Below are 17,907 nucleotides of genomic sequence, written 5' to 3' on the forward strand. Positions count from 1 at the left end.
TATTAAGTACATTTGGGAAGATTGGTCGATAACAACACTAGTTATTTTTGTATTTTAAGGATTTCATCATGAATATTATATTTTACACAGAATATGGTATTTCTTATTCATTCACCAGTCGTACTTACTCGACTTGTAAAATATGTTATGGCAACATTCGAGTTTTAATATGCAACTTAAGTTCTAATTTATTACATTGATACTGCCATGTCTTTAAAAGATTTTATCAGAATCATACTATTTTCTTTCGGATAATTCTTTTGGAAGACATCTGTATAATACTGATGTTATGATATAGTAATTGACCAAGTACGGCTGGTGTATAAAAAATAAATATCATAAATCTGTGTGAAATAAATATTTATGAAGAGAAATCTTCACTAAAATATTTTTTATACTTAAAAACAAACAACAATATGTGCATTATTTGTTTTAAACCAAACCGTGGGTCCACAACAGCACTTACCTATCGTTTTTGTATCTTAACTGTTGACTAAACACAATATTTACACATGGCACAACAACTTAAAATAAGAAAAAATGATATTATTTACATTACTTAAAAGAGATCAAATAATAAAAGTAATTTTTGCTTTAGACCTGTACCCACCTCGTGGGTACAATGCATAGATTTATTTTATAGATAGATAGATTTTATGCATCAATTATTTAAAAAATACTCTTACTATCAACGAGAAACTTTTAAATACCTAATAAAGAATTTATTGAAATCCCATAAATTTGCAATATTTGAGCCATTCGCCTAGTTATTTTATGACCTACTTAAGCACAGAAATACATAACCAACAATTACTACTAGTGGTAGAAGGCATTGTTTTTACAATGATTTTTTCCCTTTTTGATTTTGTTACTGGACCCATCATTACTTTTTAAAAAATGGCCGAATCAATTTCAAATTTGTATGGAATAGTATTTGGACATGGTGCTATCAATAAACGTTGACAAACCAAATAAATATCATAAACTCTTTTGCCTAGCAGGGGTGGAAACTTTTCCCTAGAAGGTATATCCAGAAAAGGCTTATCAGTTTATCGACACTATTTTATATAATATTTTTATGATGGCGTTAAGAAAAAACCTCAAGTCTGGGCAACAAATAAGATGGTGTTTTTGTAAAAACAAAAAACGATTTTTAAGAAAATTGTATATGTTATAGACCCATTTTAGGTCTACCTATCGTCTAATTTTCAGTACAAAAAGACACACTGATTATTGTAAAAACAATAATGAGCATCGGAGCTAAACTACCAATGAAAATTCAATTTATTTTGCTGTCACGTTACACAGCAGCCGTACCGTCAAACGGTAATTGGACTTGGGTGGAAATTCTATTTTATAAGGGTGATGTATTGATCTGTTCTGTTTCTCTTGCCCTTCTCGTCTACGCCACACTTTCATTATAGGAACGCGGGTAAGTGGGTTTGTGCAAAATAAACCCAGGCCGAGTATTATCGTCACGTTCCATATAAGACCAAAATGGCTGCTGGAGCTGCTTTTCGGGGTGAGATTTGCCCGAGGGCGATGATTTCGGTCGGCTATAGCATGCATCTCTCTCTCTCTCTCTCTCTCTCTGACTCTCTCTCTTTTTTAAATTAAATTTCCCATTTCCTTCCGGCGGATTTAACAAACATGTCTGACAACCGTCGTGTTGTCAGGACAACCATTGCGGTCCGGTTGGCATGACAACCGGGTGAGTCTGTACCGTTTATGTTTATATATATATATATATACATCTCCTCGTTTATTGACTACACACCCTTGTCATGCCGAGAAAATCCGCTGCAAAACGGCCAGCATTCGGTGCTAGCAAGTCACGCCGGGCCATTGCCTCGGTTTTATGGAAACTTAAAAATATTTCAACTCTCTTTGAACACCTACAAATAACGGTAGTGTCAATTGTCGCAGCATCCCCCACGCTTGTCTCATACATAACGGTACGTTTGCAATTATTACAATATAATAATATAAGAACGGTATAATTTTTTTTTTTTTAATAAATTGTATTTATCTTGACCCTCCATCTTGCATGCAATGTATGTACACATAGTAATTGTTATTTATAATGTTAAAACTACTAGATTATTTATAGTGGAAAGGTAATGGGGTATAATGGGGTATTATGGTAAAACAGAGCATTGGTAGTATTGGTCACACTGGAATCGATTCCTGTGTGACCATTACCACCAATACCATGGTTTACCATACTACATCATTATACCCACCATTCCCCTACTACGTTTTATTCTCTCGTTTGTGGGACGTTATAAATTACCGGACAAAAAATTTTGAATTGTAAAACAAAACTTTTAGATAGCATTAGGAAATATATTAACAAGGATCGAAAAGGTTACCAAGCAAAAATGTAGGTACACTATTTGTTATAACTACCAAAAAAATGTGTACAAATCACTGGTACAGTATATTAATAAGGGCGCCTACATGTAAAAATTCTGAGAGGGGGGCATCTATGATTTTATAAATTTGGGATATTAGATTTATACAATTTTTTAATTTGCAGAAAAACTAGGGGGGTTTCCCTCCTCTATCCCTTTCTTTGGGTGCCCTTGTCTGATAGCTTAACTGATATTTAATTTCTACTTTAATTAATGCAAATAACAAATGCAAAATGATTGGCATGAAGTATTGTAATTTCTATACCGATAAATTATTATTACCGGTGGCATTTGTGGTTATATTACATTTTTGACACTTTACTTAATTCTGTAGGACTTTGGAAACGCATTTAAGACATGAATAGATTTCGCGATGACCATTCAAAGTACCGATTCAAAAGGCCCATGTTCGCGGCATCCGAGGATATTGAAATGAGATTTCTCATTCCAAACGCGGTCGCTGGTGCAGTTATTGGTAAAGGTGGATCGAATATAAGTAAACTTAGGTCGGACTACAATGCCTCAGTCACTATACTGGATAGTACGAGTCCCGAACGAATTCTCACTATCAAAGCAAAGGGCAAAACATTTTTTCGGGTGTTCGGCAAAGTATTGGACAAAATACGAATATATGACAAGCCTCGTATTCCTCGAGAGGTCGACGTCAGACTATTAGTGCACAGGAGTCAAGCTGGATGCATTATTGGAAAACGAGGTGATATGCTGAAACTACTCCGGCAAACAGGATGCACGATCAAGGTTTACACATCATGCTGTCCCATGAGCAATGACCGAATTGTGCAAGTCATTGGAAAACCCAACAAAAATAGTATGTGCTTTCGAAAAATATGGGAACAATTGAGAAACCAACCGAAATTTGGACAGGAATACCCGTACCATCCTAACAACTACGTGGAAAATCACTTCATGTTTTACGGTGGTTATGGAAGTGACGCTGCTGTTGCCAGACCGAAAATAATGCCAGGTGCAAATATGAATTGGCCAATTCCCGGACCTCTACCAGGCGGGTCCGGCCAAACCGGATACGCTGCTGTTGCCGAACCGAAAGTAATGCCAGATGCAATTATGAATTGGCCAATTCCCGGACCTCTACCAGGCGGGTCCGGCCAAACCGGATACGCTGCTGTTGCCGAACCGAAAGTAATGCCAGATGCAATTATGAATTGGCCAATTCCCGGACCTCTACCAGGCGGGTCCGGCCAAACCGGATACGCTGCTGTTGCCGAACCGAAAGTAATGCCAGATGCAATTATGAATTGGCCAATTCCCGGACCTCTACCAGGCGGGTCCGGCCAAACCGGATACGCTGCTGTTGCCGAACCGAAAGTAATGCCAGATGCAATTATGAATTGGCCAATTCCCGGACCTCTACCAGGCGGGTCCGGCCAAACCGGATACGCTGCTGTTGCCGAACCGAAAGTAATGCCAGATGCAATTATGAATTGCCCAATTCCCGGACCTCTACCAGGCGGGTCCGGCCAAACCGGATACGCTGCTGTTGCCGAACCGAAAGTAATGCCAGATGCAATTATGAATTGGCCAATTCCCGGACCTCTACCAGGCGGGTCCGGCCAAACCGGATACGCTGCTGTTGCCGAACCGAAAGTAATGCCAGATGCAATTATGAATTGCCCACCTCCCGGACCTCTACCAGGCGGGTCCGGCCAAACCGGAGACAGTCCCGTTATCAAAAGCGAAGGAACGGGCGGAGAAGTTGGTGAATTCGACAGTCTAAAAAGAGAATACGACAATGGTGGTGTTCTAGAGTTCACTGATCACGGAAGCCAAATCTTCAATCAGCTAGCTTAACAATATTAACGACACTGGAAGTCAATTAAACACGGCAGCAGTCCGTGCTCAATCCCAGAAGCCTGTGTGTATGTGATAGTGAAGTAAACAGGACTAAAACCAGTATATGACCACAAAAAAAAAAAAATGTTCTCATTGTTATGCGATTGGTACTCTTCATGAGAAAGTGAGTTTTTACTCCTTATCTTAAAATGTTATTGTTTTTTTTTCAAGATATTATTACCATTCATATCTTATCAGCATGATATATTTTGAACAGTATTTTTTTTCTTCTAACCGATCAGACTAACTTTACTAACTTATACTCTACGTACAGTAAATTACTGTGATGTTAGTATCCCATTGGTATGTATATTAGGAGCTCTTTAAAAGTAAACTGGTGTACGAGAATTTTTTTGAAAGTTGTGATTTTTATGTACATCAGTATTTAAACAATATAGCTCGGTAAAATATGTTAAGACTTGGCGCACGCCACTTTGCATTTGAAAGGCTCATAATATAAGATGCATACAAATGGGGTACTAACATTATAAGAGAAAAAAATACCGTTCAATACATCGTGGTGATAAGATATCAATGATTTATGATAATAGTATCTTGAAAAACAATATAATAAGATAGCGCAGACCATGTCTGCGTGTGCTGGTGACTTATTTCTGTTTATCAACGAGTTAATAAATATATTATTTAGTTATGAGAATAAACGAATGATTTTAATAATAACACAGTACCAACCGATCAACAATGAAGAATTTTTTTTCTTTTGTGTGGTCTTTTGTTTTAGTCTTTCTATTTACTTCACTATCGCATACATGCTAGTAAATGACTAAATGTTTGTTTATCTCTGTTTTTTTAAATTGCCCGTTGTTATGCTTAGATTGAACTTTTTTTTCTTGTATCAATGTACGACTTTTATAATCAGTGTGTACCTATTTCTCATTTTTAATCACCAGATGTTAAAATTTTCGAATGAAAAATGTCCTGGAATAAACATAGTCTTAAGTACATTTTTTTTTTTTCATTTAACACTTAACAATAAGATTTATTCGGGTCCGAAGCGTGGCTAATGTGTGACTTTAGACGACTTATGTTAATAATACCTAACAATTGTAATATAAAATTAAAATAATATAATAAATATTTGAACATACCTAGCTGATCAGAGTTAATTGATTTAGAGTAAGTAAGTACCTATAGCTGTCATTTGTTATGGATTCGTATGTGGACGAATGTAAATATTTTGTAACAGTGTGTAGCAATTCCTGTCAAAAATAAAACCGTTGTATGGTCCATTAAAACAGAATTCAACAACTGTTTATTGTAATAAAATTGAAAAAAAAAAATAAAATTGAATCAAATATTATTTGAAACAGAGTAAACAACAATTAATTTCTATTAAAAAATTATATGGTACAGAAAAAAAACTGTTAGGTAAGGATATTTTAAATAAATAATTATTTTCAAATTATTACTGTTATTCAAAAACGAATTGTCCAAGTTTGGACTATATTTTACTATATTTATTAACCTTCATTGAGTTAACAATGCATATAGTCACTAGACTGAACTGCATTAGTCAGTTTCACAGTACATTCTGTCCAAAATAAAGTATTTTTTATAAATAACTTTAAATAAAAAAATAATTCAAAAAAGTTTAAAAATACTGCGGTCTAAATGCTAATTTTTATCTATAAGAAAAAAATTAATTTTTACAAGAATTCATCAACTAAAAATATAATTTGTTCCACAACTTATAAAAAAAATCAGCTTTTTGATATTGATAAGAAATTATATTAGACTGAAGTTACATCTTAAAGTTTATTTGTTGATTGGGATTTGTACCCATGTAAAAAATAATTTAAAGCTCTAAAAGTATTTTTAAGGAGACCTTTATTAACAATTAAAAAATTCTCAGTTCAAAAATAAGAGATTTTTATTTAACAGCAATTTTTTTTTAATTTTGTAAACATTTTTAGACTAAAACAATTCATTTTTGATATCGTTATTCCAATAAATTCAGCGAATTGTACTGACTTTTTGACTGAAACTTTGAAGAATGAAGATTGGTTTTCACAAATTATTTTAACATAAAATTATTTAATTTGATATGATAAAACGCTAAATTGACAAAAGCATAATATTCATTACACAGTAAAAATATTTATTGGAGATATACTAACTGGTTCGAACTTAAAGGATTGTGAATAAGAAAAACACTGTCTAAAGATGTTGTTTAAAGACAACCGTTTGTATATGGGTCACCTTGGCCAAACCATAATATTTAATAAGTTGTTTCCATTATCACTTGAAGCAGTTCACACATAACAGTCAAATTAAAATCTTCTATTTTTTTAACTACCATCTATAGCTTTGTTAAGATTTTAAATTATATACTTGTGTGTGTGTGCTTTCAAAGGACACGTACTCTGGACCATACATAGATTTTCAAATTTAGTTACAAAATGAACCTATGGTACAAGTCAGGGCAAAGGTGAATTTGTTTAACGTATTGTTTAATATTATTTTTTTAAATTTCCGACAGGAGATATATTAGATAAAATAAAGTCCATTTGTGAGTACTGAATATTGTAGTGATAAAAAAAAAAGGGTGTCCGACTATAATGTCATTTGCCATTTACAAGCTTAGTACGTAGACCAGTAATTCATAGACGATGGGTTAAAAGATTTTTGTTATATTTTATGCTTTATTTTAGTGTATATATTATAATCTTATAAAACTCAACGTCTCTCTGGCTGTCAGTGTGCTCGAGAATGACTAATTCGATTTACTGTTATTTTATTTTATAGTTTGTAGCTAATGTTTTTTGCAGGGTTTTTAGTATAAAATAAAAATGTTGACAAGATGCATCATTTAAATAAACCGCTATACGACTGATTTAAGGTCTAAAGCAATCATAATTGAAGGCAATTAGAATTGTATTCTCTCAACATTCTGTTTCCGATACTAGACCAGTTCAGAGGTAACGGCAATCGAAAACAATGATACTGATTCTAGTCTTTTTGAGTCCTACCCCTGCTTTAAGTGATTTGGTCTGATAAAATAATTTTTTTACCCGTTAAGATATTGACAGAAAAGCTACCTACGAAAATGTCATCGAGCCGTCAACATACTTTTTAGCAATATTAATCACATTTATAAATAATAAATACAAATTTAAACGATGAAAAAAAAAATTTAATTTGTTCATGTTAATCAAGTTATTTAGAATGTTAAAAGTTATCTAAATTTATTTGCGAATAAAAAATTATTAATAGTCAGTTGAAAAAACCATTTAATCATCATTCTAATTTAATTTTTGACCAAATCACTTAATAAAAAATAAATTTATTTTCCATTAAATTTTGTTGTACCTAAGTTATTCTGGACTCCAATTATAGTGGTGAAGTAAACCATTAAATTGTATACGTATGTCGTATAAATGTTGTGTACACAGTACAAAGCTGTAAGCTATTCAACCCAAAATACGTAACTCAAAAAAGTTAATATACAACTACAAGTTGGATATAAATACCACTTTTAAACAAACGAAGAGAAGTATAATAAATGAAAAATAAATTAGCTTATTAATACAAATATCTTAATTGCATGACTTATACATATTATTCTTATACTGTAATATTAAATATAAATTTTTATAACTCTTGAATAGTATATAACAAAAAAAAAATATTTCAAATAAAATGATGTATTAATTTGAACTAAAGGTAAGATTCGTACAATTGTTTTTAATTAAAAGTTACTGAATTATAAGTTTAAAGATCATGTTTAAAATAGTAGTGGTAAAAGGGAATTTGAATAAGATATCAATAATCTTAACACACAAAACCACTGTACTGAATATAATATTATACACCTATTCAGTTCAGTGCATAAGATATACTTACGCTTATGACAATTTGTCTAGACAAATTGATTAGAAAGTTAATAAAGTCTTTAAAATGAGATACTGTTTACACATCATTACACACACACACACAAATAGTAGAAATAGTAGTAAACAAAAACATGTTCCATATTGCTTAATTTGAATAAGAGGCTTGATCGGAGGCATCTGGAGAATCTTGGGGCTTCAAAAACGTAGGCACATCAGGTGTTGTTGAGTATTCATCAATTTTTAATTCTTCAAAATTACCATCAGGCATTCTGTAAAAAAATATTTATATAAATAAGTGTAAAGGACGTTTTTCCTTATCTGAATATTATTTTTTATCGTTTGGAATAATATTTATTATCGATAAGTGGAAATTTAATTTTATAAAAACCGATTAAATATAGCAGTACATCAAATTTAATTTGAAAAAAAATTATTTCTTGTGCTATACATTTCAATTTGTTGAATACTACAGCTATACTATAATATTATTAACATGGTAATTTAAGTAACTCACTATAGTAGATGTATAATAGTTTATTGTTATAAAAGAAAAAATTATCTAATAACACTCTGACGTGAACCTAATTGTATCTGTTTATAATGATTAAAATATATAAACATAAATAGTTTTATAAACGCCAAAAGGTTTTTATAATTTTTCTTAAGAACTCATTTTGATCTAACATCAGTTTAATTTTCAAAACTTATTTTAGAGCTATAGACTTGCTAAATAAACTTGATTTATGTAATAGTTGTAATGTTGTCGAGAGATTAGTATAACTAAATCTACTGTGTGATGAATCAAACGCTACGCAAGACATTAATTTTCTGGTAAATGTTAATTTAAAGTTGTATGCATTTATAAAAAAAACTCGAACAGTTATTTACATGCTTGTATTGTGATCTATTTCTAAATCGCTTAACAAGTACTCGACAGGTAATTAAACAATATCATAATATAGTAGACTAATCAAAGTAGGATATTCTAAAAAAAAAAAAAAATACCTAGATGACAGATAATGGGGAAAGTTACGTTATCTTTACCGCCTACAACTTTTAAGTAAATTAAAAAATTGTGTTTTACCTTACTGCCAAACCGATATTTGCCGGATTTTGTGCTTTAGCAGCGTTGGGTATGATACCGTAATCTGATAAAGTTAGTTCGTCATCCAATAATTGATCTTTAAAATAGAGTTCTTGATCTACCGCAGGAACATTTATTATATCTAGAAATATAAATTAAATTTAAATTAAAAAAGAAAATTATTTAATGTCACTGGCTTAATAATAGAAAGTCGCATACACGAAATCATGTCTTTTAAATCGTAAATGGTCATGGTGTCTTTGGTATCGAGTAATATGGTCTTCTTTTGGCGCTGAATCATCAAGTAAACGTCCTGAAATTATCGTGTACACATATCATTTAAATGAATCAAAACAAAATATGCCTTACCGGATATGATCATTTGTAAAAAAATCAATTACCATTATGAACAAAGTGCCGTGGATCGCAGTGACCAAAACTCGAGAGATATCGGTACTTATTCGATGTCGTCCAAAATAATATGTTATTTCAACTGAAAACAAACCGTAGAAAAATATTATACATTAAATTCGGTTATAAATAAAACTTCATTCGGAAACAAAACTATTATTAATTTTCAACAGTCCAAACCTCACCTCCAGCCAAACAACAACAACAACAACAACAACAATTGTAGCAATTAGCAACTGACAGCGTCAAATGCTTGACAGACCCCGACGGCGTCAAAGGGCTTGGGAGTTGGGACGCCCTTTTTTTTTTTATCATTATATTATTGAAAAAGCAAAATAACACAGGGAGCGCTGTAAGTGTAGGCTTTCTCAAAATGGCCACGAACAGCGCTGTATGTGTATCCGGCTTTCTCAAAATGGTCACGAACGGATCGTTGTGGTTTTCATGGGGCAAAAAAATTACAGGTATGCCGGCAACTTGCAGGCCCCACAAAATGGCCGCCCAAGTTTTCCTGCGGCAGTACACTTTCTTAGTGAACAACTACGGCGGCCATTTCGTGTAAATCGATAAACACGAGCTGCCGGCACACCTATTTGTTTATTTTGTTAGGGTTGCCAATTGATAAATATAATTTGAATGTTACTTCATAAATATTAGAGCTGTTTACAACTGTTTTGATTTCGTTGTAAATAAGTCAAGTCAAAACGTGTTTAATCAACTAATGTAATCAAACATTTCAATGTTGTAATTCATACCTATGTGATTTTACAAATGGGAAGAAATTCCGATGATGATTGTGTATACATTTTAAATGGTTTTTCAAAGATTTCGATCATTGTACATTTTAATAAAATAATAGCTAATCCGTTTAACGAAAGCTACAAGAGTTTCTTTAAAAAAATAATTGCAATATTATGTTTTTAATAAAGCAGGTATTCAACTAGGTATTTGTTTTTTTAAACAAATTAACCTAATTTACATAATTATTTAAGTTTATTAAGGCAATAATTATTTCTTAGAATCAAGATCTAGTCAAAACGCTTTATTTTTTCACCCAAAATGCTGTATAATTTTAAATATAACAGCTATATTTTATTGAATTCCATACAGAAATTTGTGTGATATAGGTAATATGTGTAATTAATATTAAATACAAAATTTAAAGGATTGATAGCACCGTTGTCTTTTAGTCATAGCATTGTAAAAAAGTTTACCCACTAATTAAATTTTTTTTTTCATTTAAAACATTAAATATTGATGAATTCATTTATTTATCATGTCAACATTCTTAGACCCGTTTTGGCAATCAAATCAAATACATATATTTTATTCAAATTATTTTTCGCTTTATTGCTTATAATGTATAAAATTTTACTTCTTAGTACTTTTCGTACGATCAAAATTACCGATATTAGAACTTTTTTTAAAAATAAAACTCACAGATATTAATTACTATTAAGTGATTAGTTAGATATTTAACGATTAAATATACATTAATTAAATAAACATATATTAATTAATGTAAAATTAATTTATGAAAATAAACTTTTAGAAATTAAAAATAACAAGTTGTTTATTGCTCTTAATAGAATACTAAATTATCAACATTAATTGTAAGTTTACCCATTTTTTATCAGTTTAAACATATCTAGTGTATAGAAAAATTATTTGTTTAGGGTAATTCGTCATAACTTAATACTCTTAGATTTAATATTCTCTATTAGGATAGTATTTTTACACTTGGTAATTATAATTCATACATTTTCCGTTATTTTTATTATTCGCTTATTATAATTTTCGTTAATATTACGTATTTTACTTATCGACTAAAATTATCTTTGGCTTTAAAATATTAAATGTATCACTTAGAGTTAAATACTGGTTTTAAACGAATACAATTTTATTCAATTTTTTAATTAATATCTGTAATAATTAACCAATATAATATTATATAATATAAGAAATATCTTTGCTGCTATATGTAATAAACATAAATAAAACAATGACAAACCAGTAATTTTGTTGTTTCTCGACACCATTTTGAGTAAATAATAAAGCTACTTAAGATATATATTTTTAAACCCGATTGCACAATTTAAAACAACAACAATACCCAATCTTATTTTATAAAATAATACTAACAATGTATTTAATACATACAAGAGTTCTGAATTTTAAGTAAAAAAATAGCAGATCGCTTATTAAAATTAATTATATTATATCAGTAATCAGAATGTTTTAACAGAACACATTATGCATTGATATTGTTTAAACGGTCAAGTTTAGTTAACAACTTATAATACTATTATCTACTAGTATACAAATAATTTTTAAAATCACATAATTTATTCGAGTCTACACTTCTTATACAAATTAAGTAGAATTGTAATTACATACAACTTTTTATTAAAATCTATTCACTGGAGTCCTAATTATATTTGTTAAACATACAATTAGGGTTTAAACATATTAATACATACTTTATTTTTTATAAGAAAATTAAAACAACGGATAGTGACAATTTAATAATTGTACAAAAATCCTTTTTTATAAAATTATTTCAAATAATATAGGTATAAGAGCGAACATCATACTAAAAAAAAAACTATGTAAAAAGAAATATATTTCATTTTTCTAAACAACTTAAAAACATAAAATTTGGTCGATTTCGTACGACCAACGCTAACGCTATACTATGTGCAAGTTAAGAATACCCAAGCGGCCCCGTAAAAACCGCTTTTTGGGTGACCGCCCAGGTATTTGTGACTTGGACAGATCATAACATGATTGTCAAAATTCTACCGTTCTCGTGGCCTAAACTATTTTATAAATGAAAAATTGTACTCGTATTTATAACATTTAATTGTAAAAACCAAAAGTTAATTCAGGAGATTTAGCCCTGGTATTTTAATAGAGTTATCCATTAAGGCGTAAAGATACCAATGTAACATTATAAAAATTATGCTACGTTTAGCGGTAACTTAAGTAAGATCCCTCACAATACAACAATAATGGACGTTATTTTTTAATGTCCAAATTACATTTCATTTCGATCATTCTATTGATGTTTTCGGCACGGAACTTGAACTGTTCGAATAAATCGTGAGACAAATCTTCTGTGGTCGTATAGCGGCATTTTTCAAAACAGAAAATATCTCGCATCAGTTCTATAACTTGTTCCTAAATTGAAAAGAAAAATACAATATTTTAAAATACAATAACTGTTTAAAATAGTTGTAAATAATTTACTTCAATTAAAACTAAAATGTTATACCAAGATGGAAGTATATAAATTTGTAGATGATTATGACATTCATTTAATCTTTAACCGATTGCAATTCTATTGTTATTATAAAAACCATTTTGCTAAATTATTGTAATAAATTTACATTTTACCATTATTATTAATCAAGAATAAATGAACCAACTGAAAATTCTAACTATTAATTTAAACAAAATGGGAGTAATTAACACATTAAATGTGTAAACAAATTATATAATATGATTTCTATCAACATAATATGTTGATATCACTTCCTTACAGTTCTAAACTTTGAAATACTAATTTAAATTTAATAATAATTTATTTCGTCCACAAAATAATGTTTTAAGCTAATAGCAATAAAACTAGAAAAACAAAATTATTATTTAGAAAGAACGCAGCCAATATTTATCGCATTCAGTTTCATGCAACAATTCTGTAAACTCGTTTAAGAGTTAGTAGGTTTTTAGATAAAGTAATATTAATATATTGTCATATTTATCAAAAATATTTAAAAAAAAACAATAAATAAAATAAGTTAAAAATTTTAATGAAAAATACTCTACAAAAAAAAATTGACCGTATTTATTTTTGGTAAGAACATTAACTAGTTAGTTTTGTCATTGCATGTGAACATTAAGACGTTCAAATTTTTAAAGTATAATGTGTAATGGTACAATTTGATGTTTAAAATTAATTCCAAACAACACTGTTTTGAAAATAATAAAAGTAAGACTAATAAGTAAGTCAACTCTTAACGGAGGGTAAAAAAAAATTTTGTTACAACAGATTTTACCGTCAAGGCTGTAAATCTGACGCAAATAAATATTATGTGTTTATTGGCCGAGTCTGGTGTGTTCTTTATGCAATTTTCACTTAACTCTGATAAACAATTTACCTTGAAATATAAGCATACTCTGTTCAGTTCTTCGTCGGGTCCCAGAAAACCCCACGCCAGCAGCGGTGACATTTGCTCAGAAATATTATAAAAGTGATGCATAAATCCATTGGGAAATTTTAATTTACTTCTTTTGACCCGTAACACTGACCACACTGCGGACGCCAATGCCTAAAAAATTTAACACATATTATACAAATTTGCAAAAATAAATAATTTAAAAAAAAGTTTCTGCACACCAAAAACGTTTCTATTAGAAAATAAATGAATTTTCATTGTATAAAATTAAAAAAGTATTTTGCCATAAATTGTTATCACATTTATTTAACTTAAGATCAGAATAATGAGAGAGCTTAGAGTATGCTGTGAATGTGTCCTAACTCAATATAACTAACATAGTTATTATAAATTAATATAGTTGATCATAGTTGACAGGTAAAGTCTGTAATAATAATAGTTATATATATATATATATATATATATTTATTTATAGGTACGTACAGTCTCTTTGAACCCTTTTGACAACCACCGATTTTGTATGACGGCCACCATGGATGCTGGAGGCGATTCAAGGTCTTCAAACGCATCCATTAAAATATAATCCATTACAATATCATAAAATGTCATTTTTTTTACGCCTCTCACAGACAATTCAAGCTCAGCTTCTTTCCAATGCACGTCAGTTTTCGCCCAGCACAACATTTCTTCGTAGGCCAAAAGGAAATCTTTAGGATCCTTAAAACGTGTAACGATTGAATATAATTATTGATAACAACCAATTGGTAACAGTGTCGAGAAAATAGATACGTACTTTTTCGGCAAATAAAAATATATCAGTTAGTATGCGCCGTCCACAGTCGGCAAACCATGTTGAACTACTTTCAGTCTTAAATAAATGTTCGAATGCTAAGCGAATACAGTAGAGCTTGCAAACATATTCTCGGTCCGATACACAGTTCACTAACGTCGTGCGAAAACTCCTAAAGTATAATCAAAAACAACAAATATCAGTTAGCGAACAGTAATTTTTTTTAATATGTTACCTGCATGAAACACCCTCGTTCTCAACGTATTTAATGGCGTTTTGATACAGATAGTAATTATCGAAACTTAATTCTTCAAATTCTCTTAGATTTGCAACCTTACAAAATAACAAATTTTACCGATTAGTACAGACTACAGGCCTCGTAACTGGTACATAAGAGGAATAAATAAAAAAATTGTTTTGTTTTCATGATTAATAAAAAACAACACATACATATTAATTAAAACAAGAAAAAACCTTTTTTTTCAGGACTTCTAAAATTAAAAAATGAATAATCGAAAATTTGGAACCCCAAAGGTAAAACATGTTAATCTGGTTACAAAACATGTAGGCGAAAATATAAAATTAATAATATTAACCCTTTCGTTACTGACATTCTTGTACGAGGATTTAAATTTTAAAATAAAATATTAACAAAGTACTATCATTATCAAAAATGGCTTTAAACACAAGTTCTAGTATAGATTGATGATAAAAAAATCGACACAGCTATATTGATAATCAATATCAGTCCAATACGTAAAAAATTGTTCATTTTTTTTTGGAAAACGAAAAAATCCCAGGAATAAAAGGGTTAAATAAAATTGTTTTTTTTAGTTGTTACAAAACATTAGGAAAGATGTACTTACAAGTAAAGCAATTAACCCACAAATTTATTAAAAAGTCAATTATATTTTTTAAATACAAATTGCAAAAAAATAAGTTGTGACGTTTAGTGAATAATTTTTTTTGGGTTGTGTCAGTTTGGTTTTGAAATAATTTATTATTTTAAAATGTTTGATGTAATAAAACAAAATTTAATTTTCTAACCGTTTTGAAATGTTTACTATTTATTTTAATTAAAACAAAATGTATTGTTCTATTGTAGTGTTATTTTCGAACTTCAGTGTTCTAACTCATTTCTTCTTATACCACTGATTATTTTATTTAAAATGTTTTATTTTATTAAAACCATCTAGTGTGTGTTAATGGTTAAGAAGCTTTTCATGCGATTTGCGTCTCATATAATATGATGAAAATATCGGTAACACTTTTTTTTATTAACTTTAATTGATCAGAACTTACTAAAAAAAAATAATGATAAAAAACAAATAGGTCAAAATGATTGTTTTAATGTGTGTGCTTTTGTTTAAAATAATGTTAAAAACTACCTTTTCGAATGTTTATAAAATTGTGTTTTTAACGGTAGTTAAAAAAAATTAGTTTTTTTAAATTTTTTACTAATAAAACAGTATTAATTAAAAAAAATTATAAACACAAACTTATATGTATTACAAGTATTTTTATAATTTGAAAATTAGGTTATTACTAACATATATAGTAAAAAAGTAGAGTTCGCAAAAATTGGCATGTTAATATTGCTTTCAAACCAAATCCAATTAAACACTTACGTCCGTGCGAGCAGATACAAAACTATCAACAGAAGAACGACGATCGTCAGGGTGAAGAGTGTCCTCGTCATTTCCATTATGATGAACACGAAATAATACTGATCTCTAAAAATAAATATCTTGATTAACACTAAAAGCAAATGTCTACAATTTTTTTTTTATTCAACAAAATATGTACTTGGTCGAGGAATAGTAATTGACACTGATCTTGTAGAGAATATGCTGAATCAACTAAGAGCTGGAGTTCTTTATAAAATTGGGTGTCTTCGGTAGACATAAGTCTGTTTGATGAATTGCCAGAAGCACCGGAAAATGACAGTAGCGCATCTTCCCAAAAAGATATACTGCAAGCTAAAGACTCCATACCTTGTGTAAACAATAATTACCAAATAACATTAAATATTTCTTTGGAAGCAATCTGATTAACATAGAATTCAGTACCCATGACGCCAAGCTGTTGAGGGGCAGTGTATTTAATGTCAGTTTTAGCTTGTGGCGAATCTTGGACTGATGACACTACAGACGTTTGTCGATTAGCCGATTTAATGCTTGGACTGAGTGATCTATGACTAGTTCTGAAAATCCTAAAGCTGGATACTAATATAATAGTCGAGTTAGAAAAGCGACAATTATGGTAATAAACTTAATTAAATTCACACCTGAGGGTATGTCGACGTTAGGTTTTCTTCGTTCGTAATTCATGTGTTTGATCACGGGAGCTGAATGTTTAGGATATTTTCTTCTTTTCCAATAATTTCCTAAGACTATTAAAAGAGCTGTGCTAACTGTAATGCCCAATGAAATCGACACAACTAAAGTCTAAAACAAATAATACAATAACAGCTATTTTAATATTATAATGTCAAATATTATAATCTTAAATATTACATTTTTAATATGTCGTATCATCTTAATGGGATAGTTGACTCCAGGTGTTTTTTTAAATATTTACTTTGTATTAATTGATTATGTGTTATTGGATAATTTTAATTACTCAACTGATTTTAGCTTTTGGGCGAAGATATTACTGATCTTTTCTTTTTTTTGTGCCTTTTTAAACAATATCCACATTACATTATACTTAAAGAAAAAAAAACTCATTTTTGAAAAACTATTTGTACAATCAAGTCACTGATAAAAAGAGTACAATTCTATAATCATGCGCTGAATAAAATTATTAATAATAATTGATTTCGACCACAAAATTATGTTTTATTAGGTCATGAATGTGGGTCGGTGTCTCTCGATGACGGTCGTTAAACATAAAAAAAAAGAACTAGAAACGAGTACAACTCCTCTAGAAGTGTATATTTTCTGGCAAGCTGACGTATCGCTTGTAGCTTTAACGATTACTTAAAATGGGTATCGTCGATCTGAACTTACGTTTTGCGAAATGTGTTTTTTCAATAGACCCGTGAGTTTGGTCCACGGGTACAGGACAAGGGCCGATTTCTTGCCACACATTGTCGTTCAAACGCCTCCAAAGGTATCTCGTGTAAGCGGGTTGTGCATGGTTGAAGGCGGAGAACGGGAAACGCTCAAGTCAAACGGCATTTACAAGGTTTACTTCACGGTTTTTGTAAAACAAAACGACAACGGCGAAGCGTTCTTGCTGATAAGTGATAACAGCCTTCCCAGCGATAAACGTTATCAGTTACTGTTATCACAGCGTTGTT

General features: G+C 30.2%; 3 protein-coding genes across 3 annotated transcripts; 1 reads left to right on the plus strand and 2 right to left on the minus strand.

Annotated features, from left to right (window-relative positions):
* The first annotated feature begins 2,771 nt into the window (after positions 1-2,771).
* Positions 2,772-4,244, plus strand: LOC126844701 (heterogeneous nuclear ribonucleoprotein K-like). Its single transcript, XM_050583081.1, has one exon. The coding sequence runs from the start codon at positions 2,772-2,774 to the stop codon at positions 4,242-4,244; it is 1,473 nt and encodes a 490-aa protein (XP_050439038.1).
* Positions 4,245-7,976: 3,732 nt separating this feature from the next.
* LOC126844641 (elongin-B-like) lies at positions 7,977-9,924 on the minus strand. The gene is made up of 5 exons (XM_050582968.1): positions 9,821-9,924; positions 9,626-9,717; positions 9,444-9,537; positions 9,225-9,366; positions 7,977-8,409 (listed from the first exon to the last, which is right to left on the minus strand). The coding sequence occupies exons 2-5, from the start codon at positions 9,626-9,628 to the stop codon at positions 8,286-8,288; spliced, it is 363 nt and encodes a 120-aa protein (XP_050438925.1). The 5' UTR covers positions 9,629-9,717; positions 9,821-9,924; the 3' UTR covers positions 7,977-8,285.
* A 2,634-nt stretch (positions 9,925-12,558) lies between these two features.
* On the minus strand, positions 12,559-17,840 carry LOC126844316 (mitoguardin). The gene is made up of 10 exons (XM_050582428.1): positions 17,615-17,840; positions 16,891-17,050; positions 16,673-16,828; positions 16,410-16,597; positions 16,232-16,336; positions 14,839-14,936; positions 14,607-14,775; positions 14,297-14,530; positions 13,796-13,966; positions 12,559-12,815 (listed from the first exon to the last, which is right to left on the minus strand). Exons 1-10 carry the CDS (start codon positions 17,693-17,695, stop codon positions 12,654-12,656), a joined length of 1,524 nt encoding a protein of 507 aa, XP_050438385.1. The 5' UTR covers positions 17,696-17,840; the 3' UTR covers positions 12,559-12,653.
* Between the last annotated feature and the right edge of the window lie 67 nt (positions 17,841-17,907).

This window comes from Adelges cooleyi, unplaced genomic scaffold, assembly GCF_023614345.1.
Source record: "Adelges cooleyi isolate 19-005CV unplaced genomic scaffold, UGA_ACOO_1.1 ACOO_flye_CR_arks_rails_tigmint_CR_PRNA_651, whole genome shotgun sequence".
Classification (NCBI taxonomy): Eukaryota; Metazoa; Arthropoda; class Insecta; order Hemiptera; family Adelgidae; genus Adelges; species Adelges cooleyi.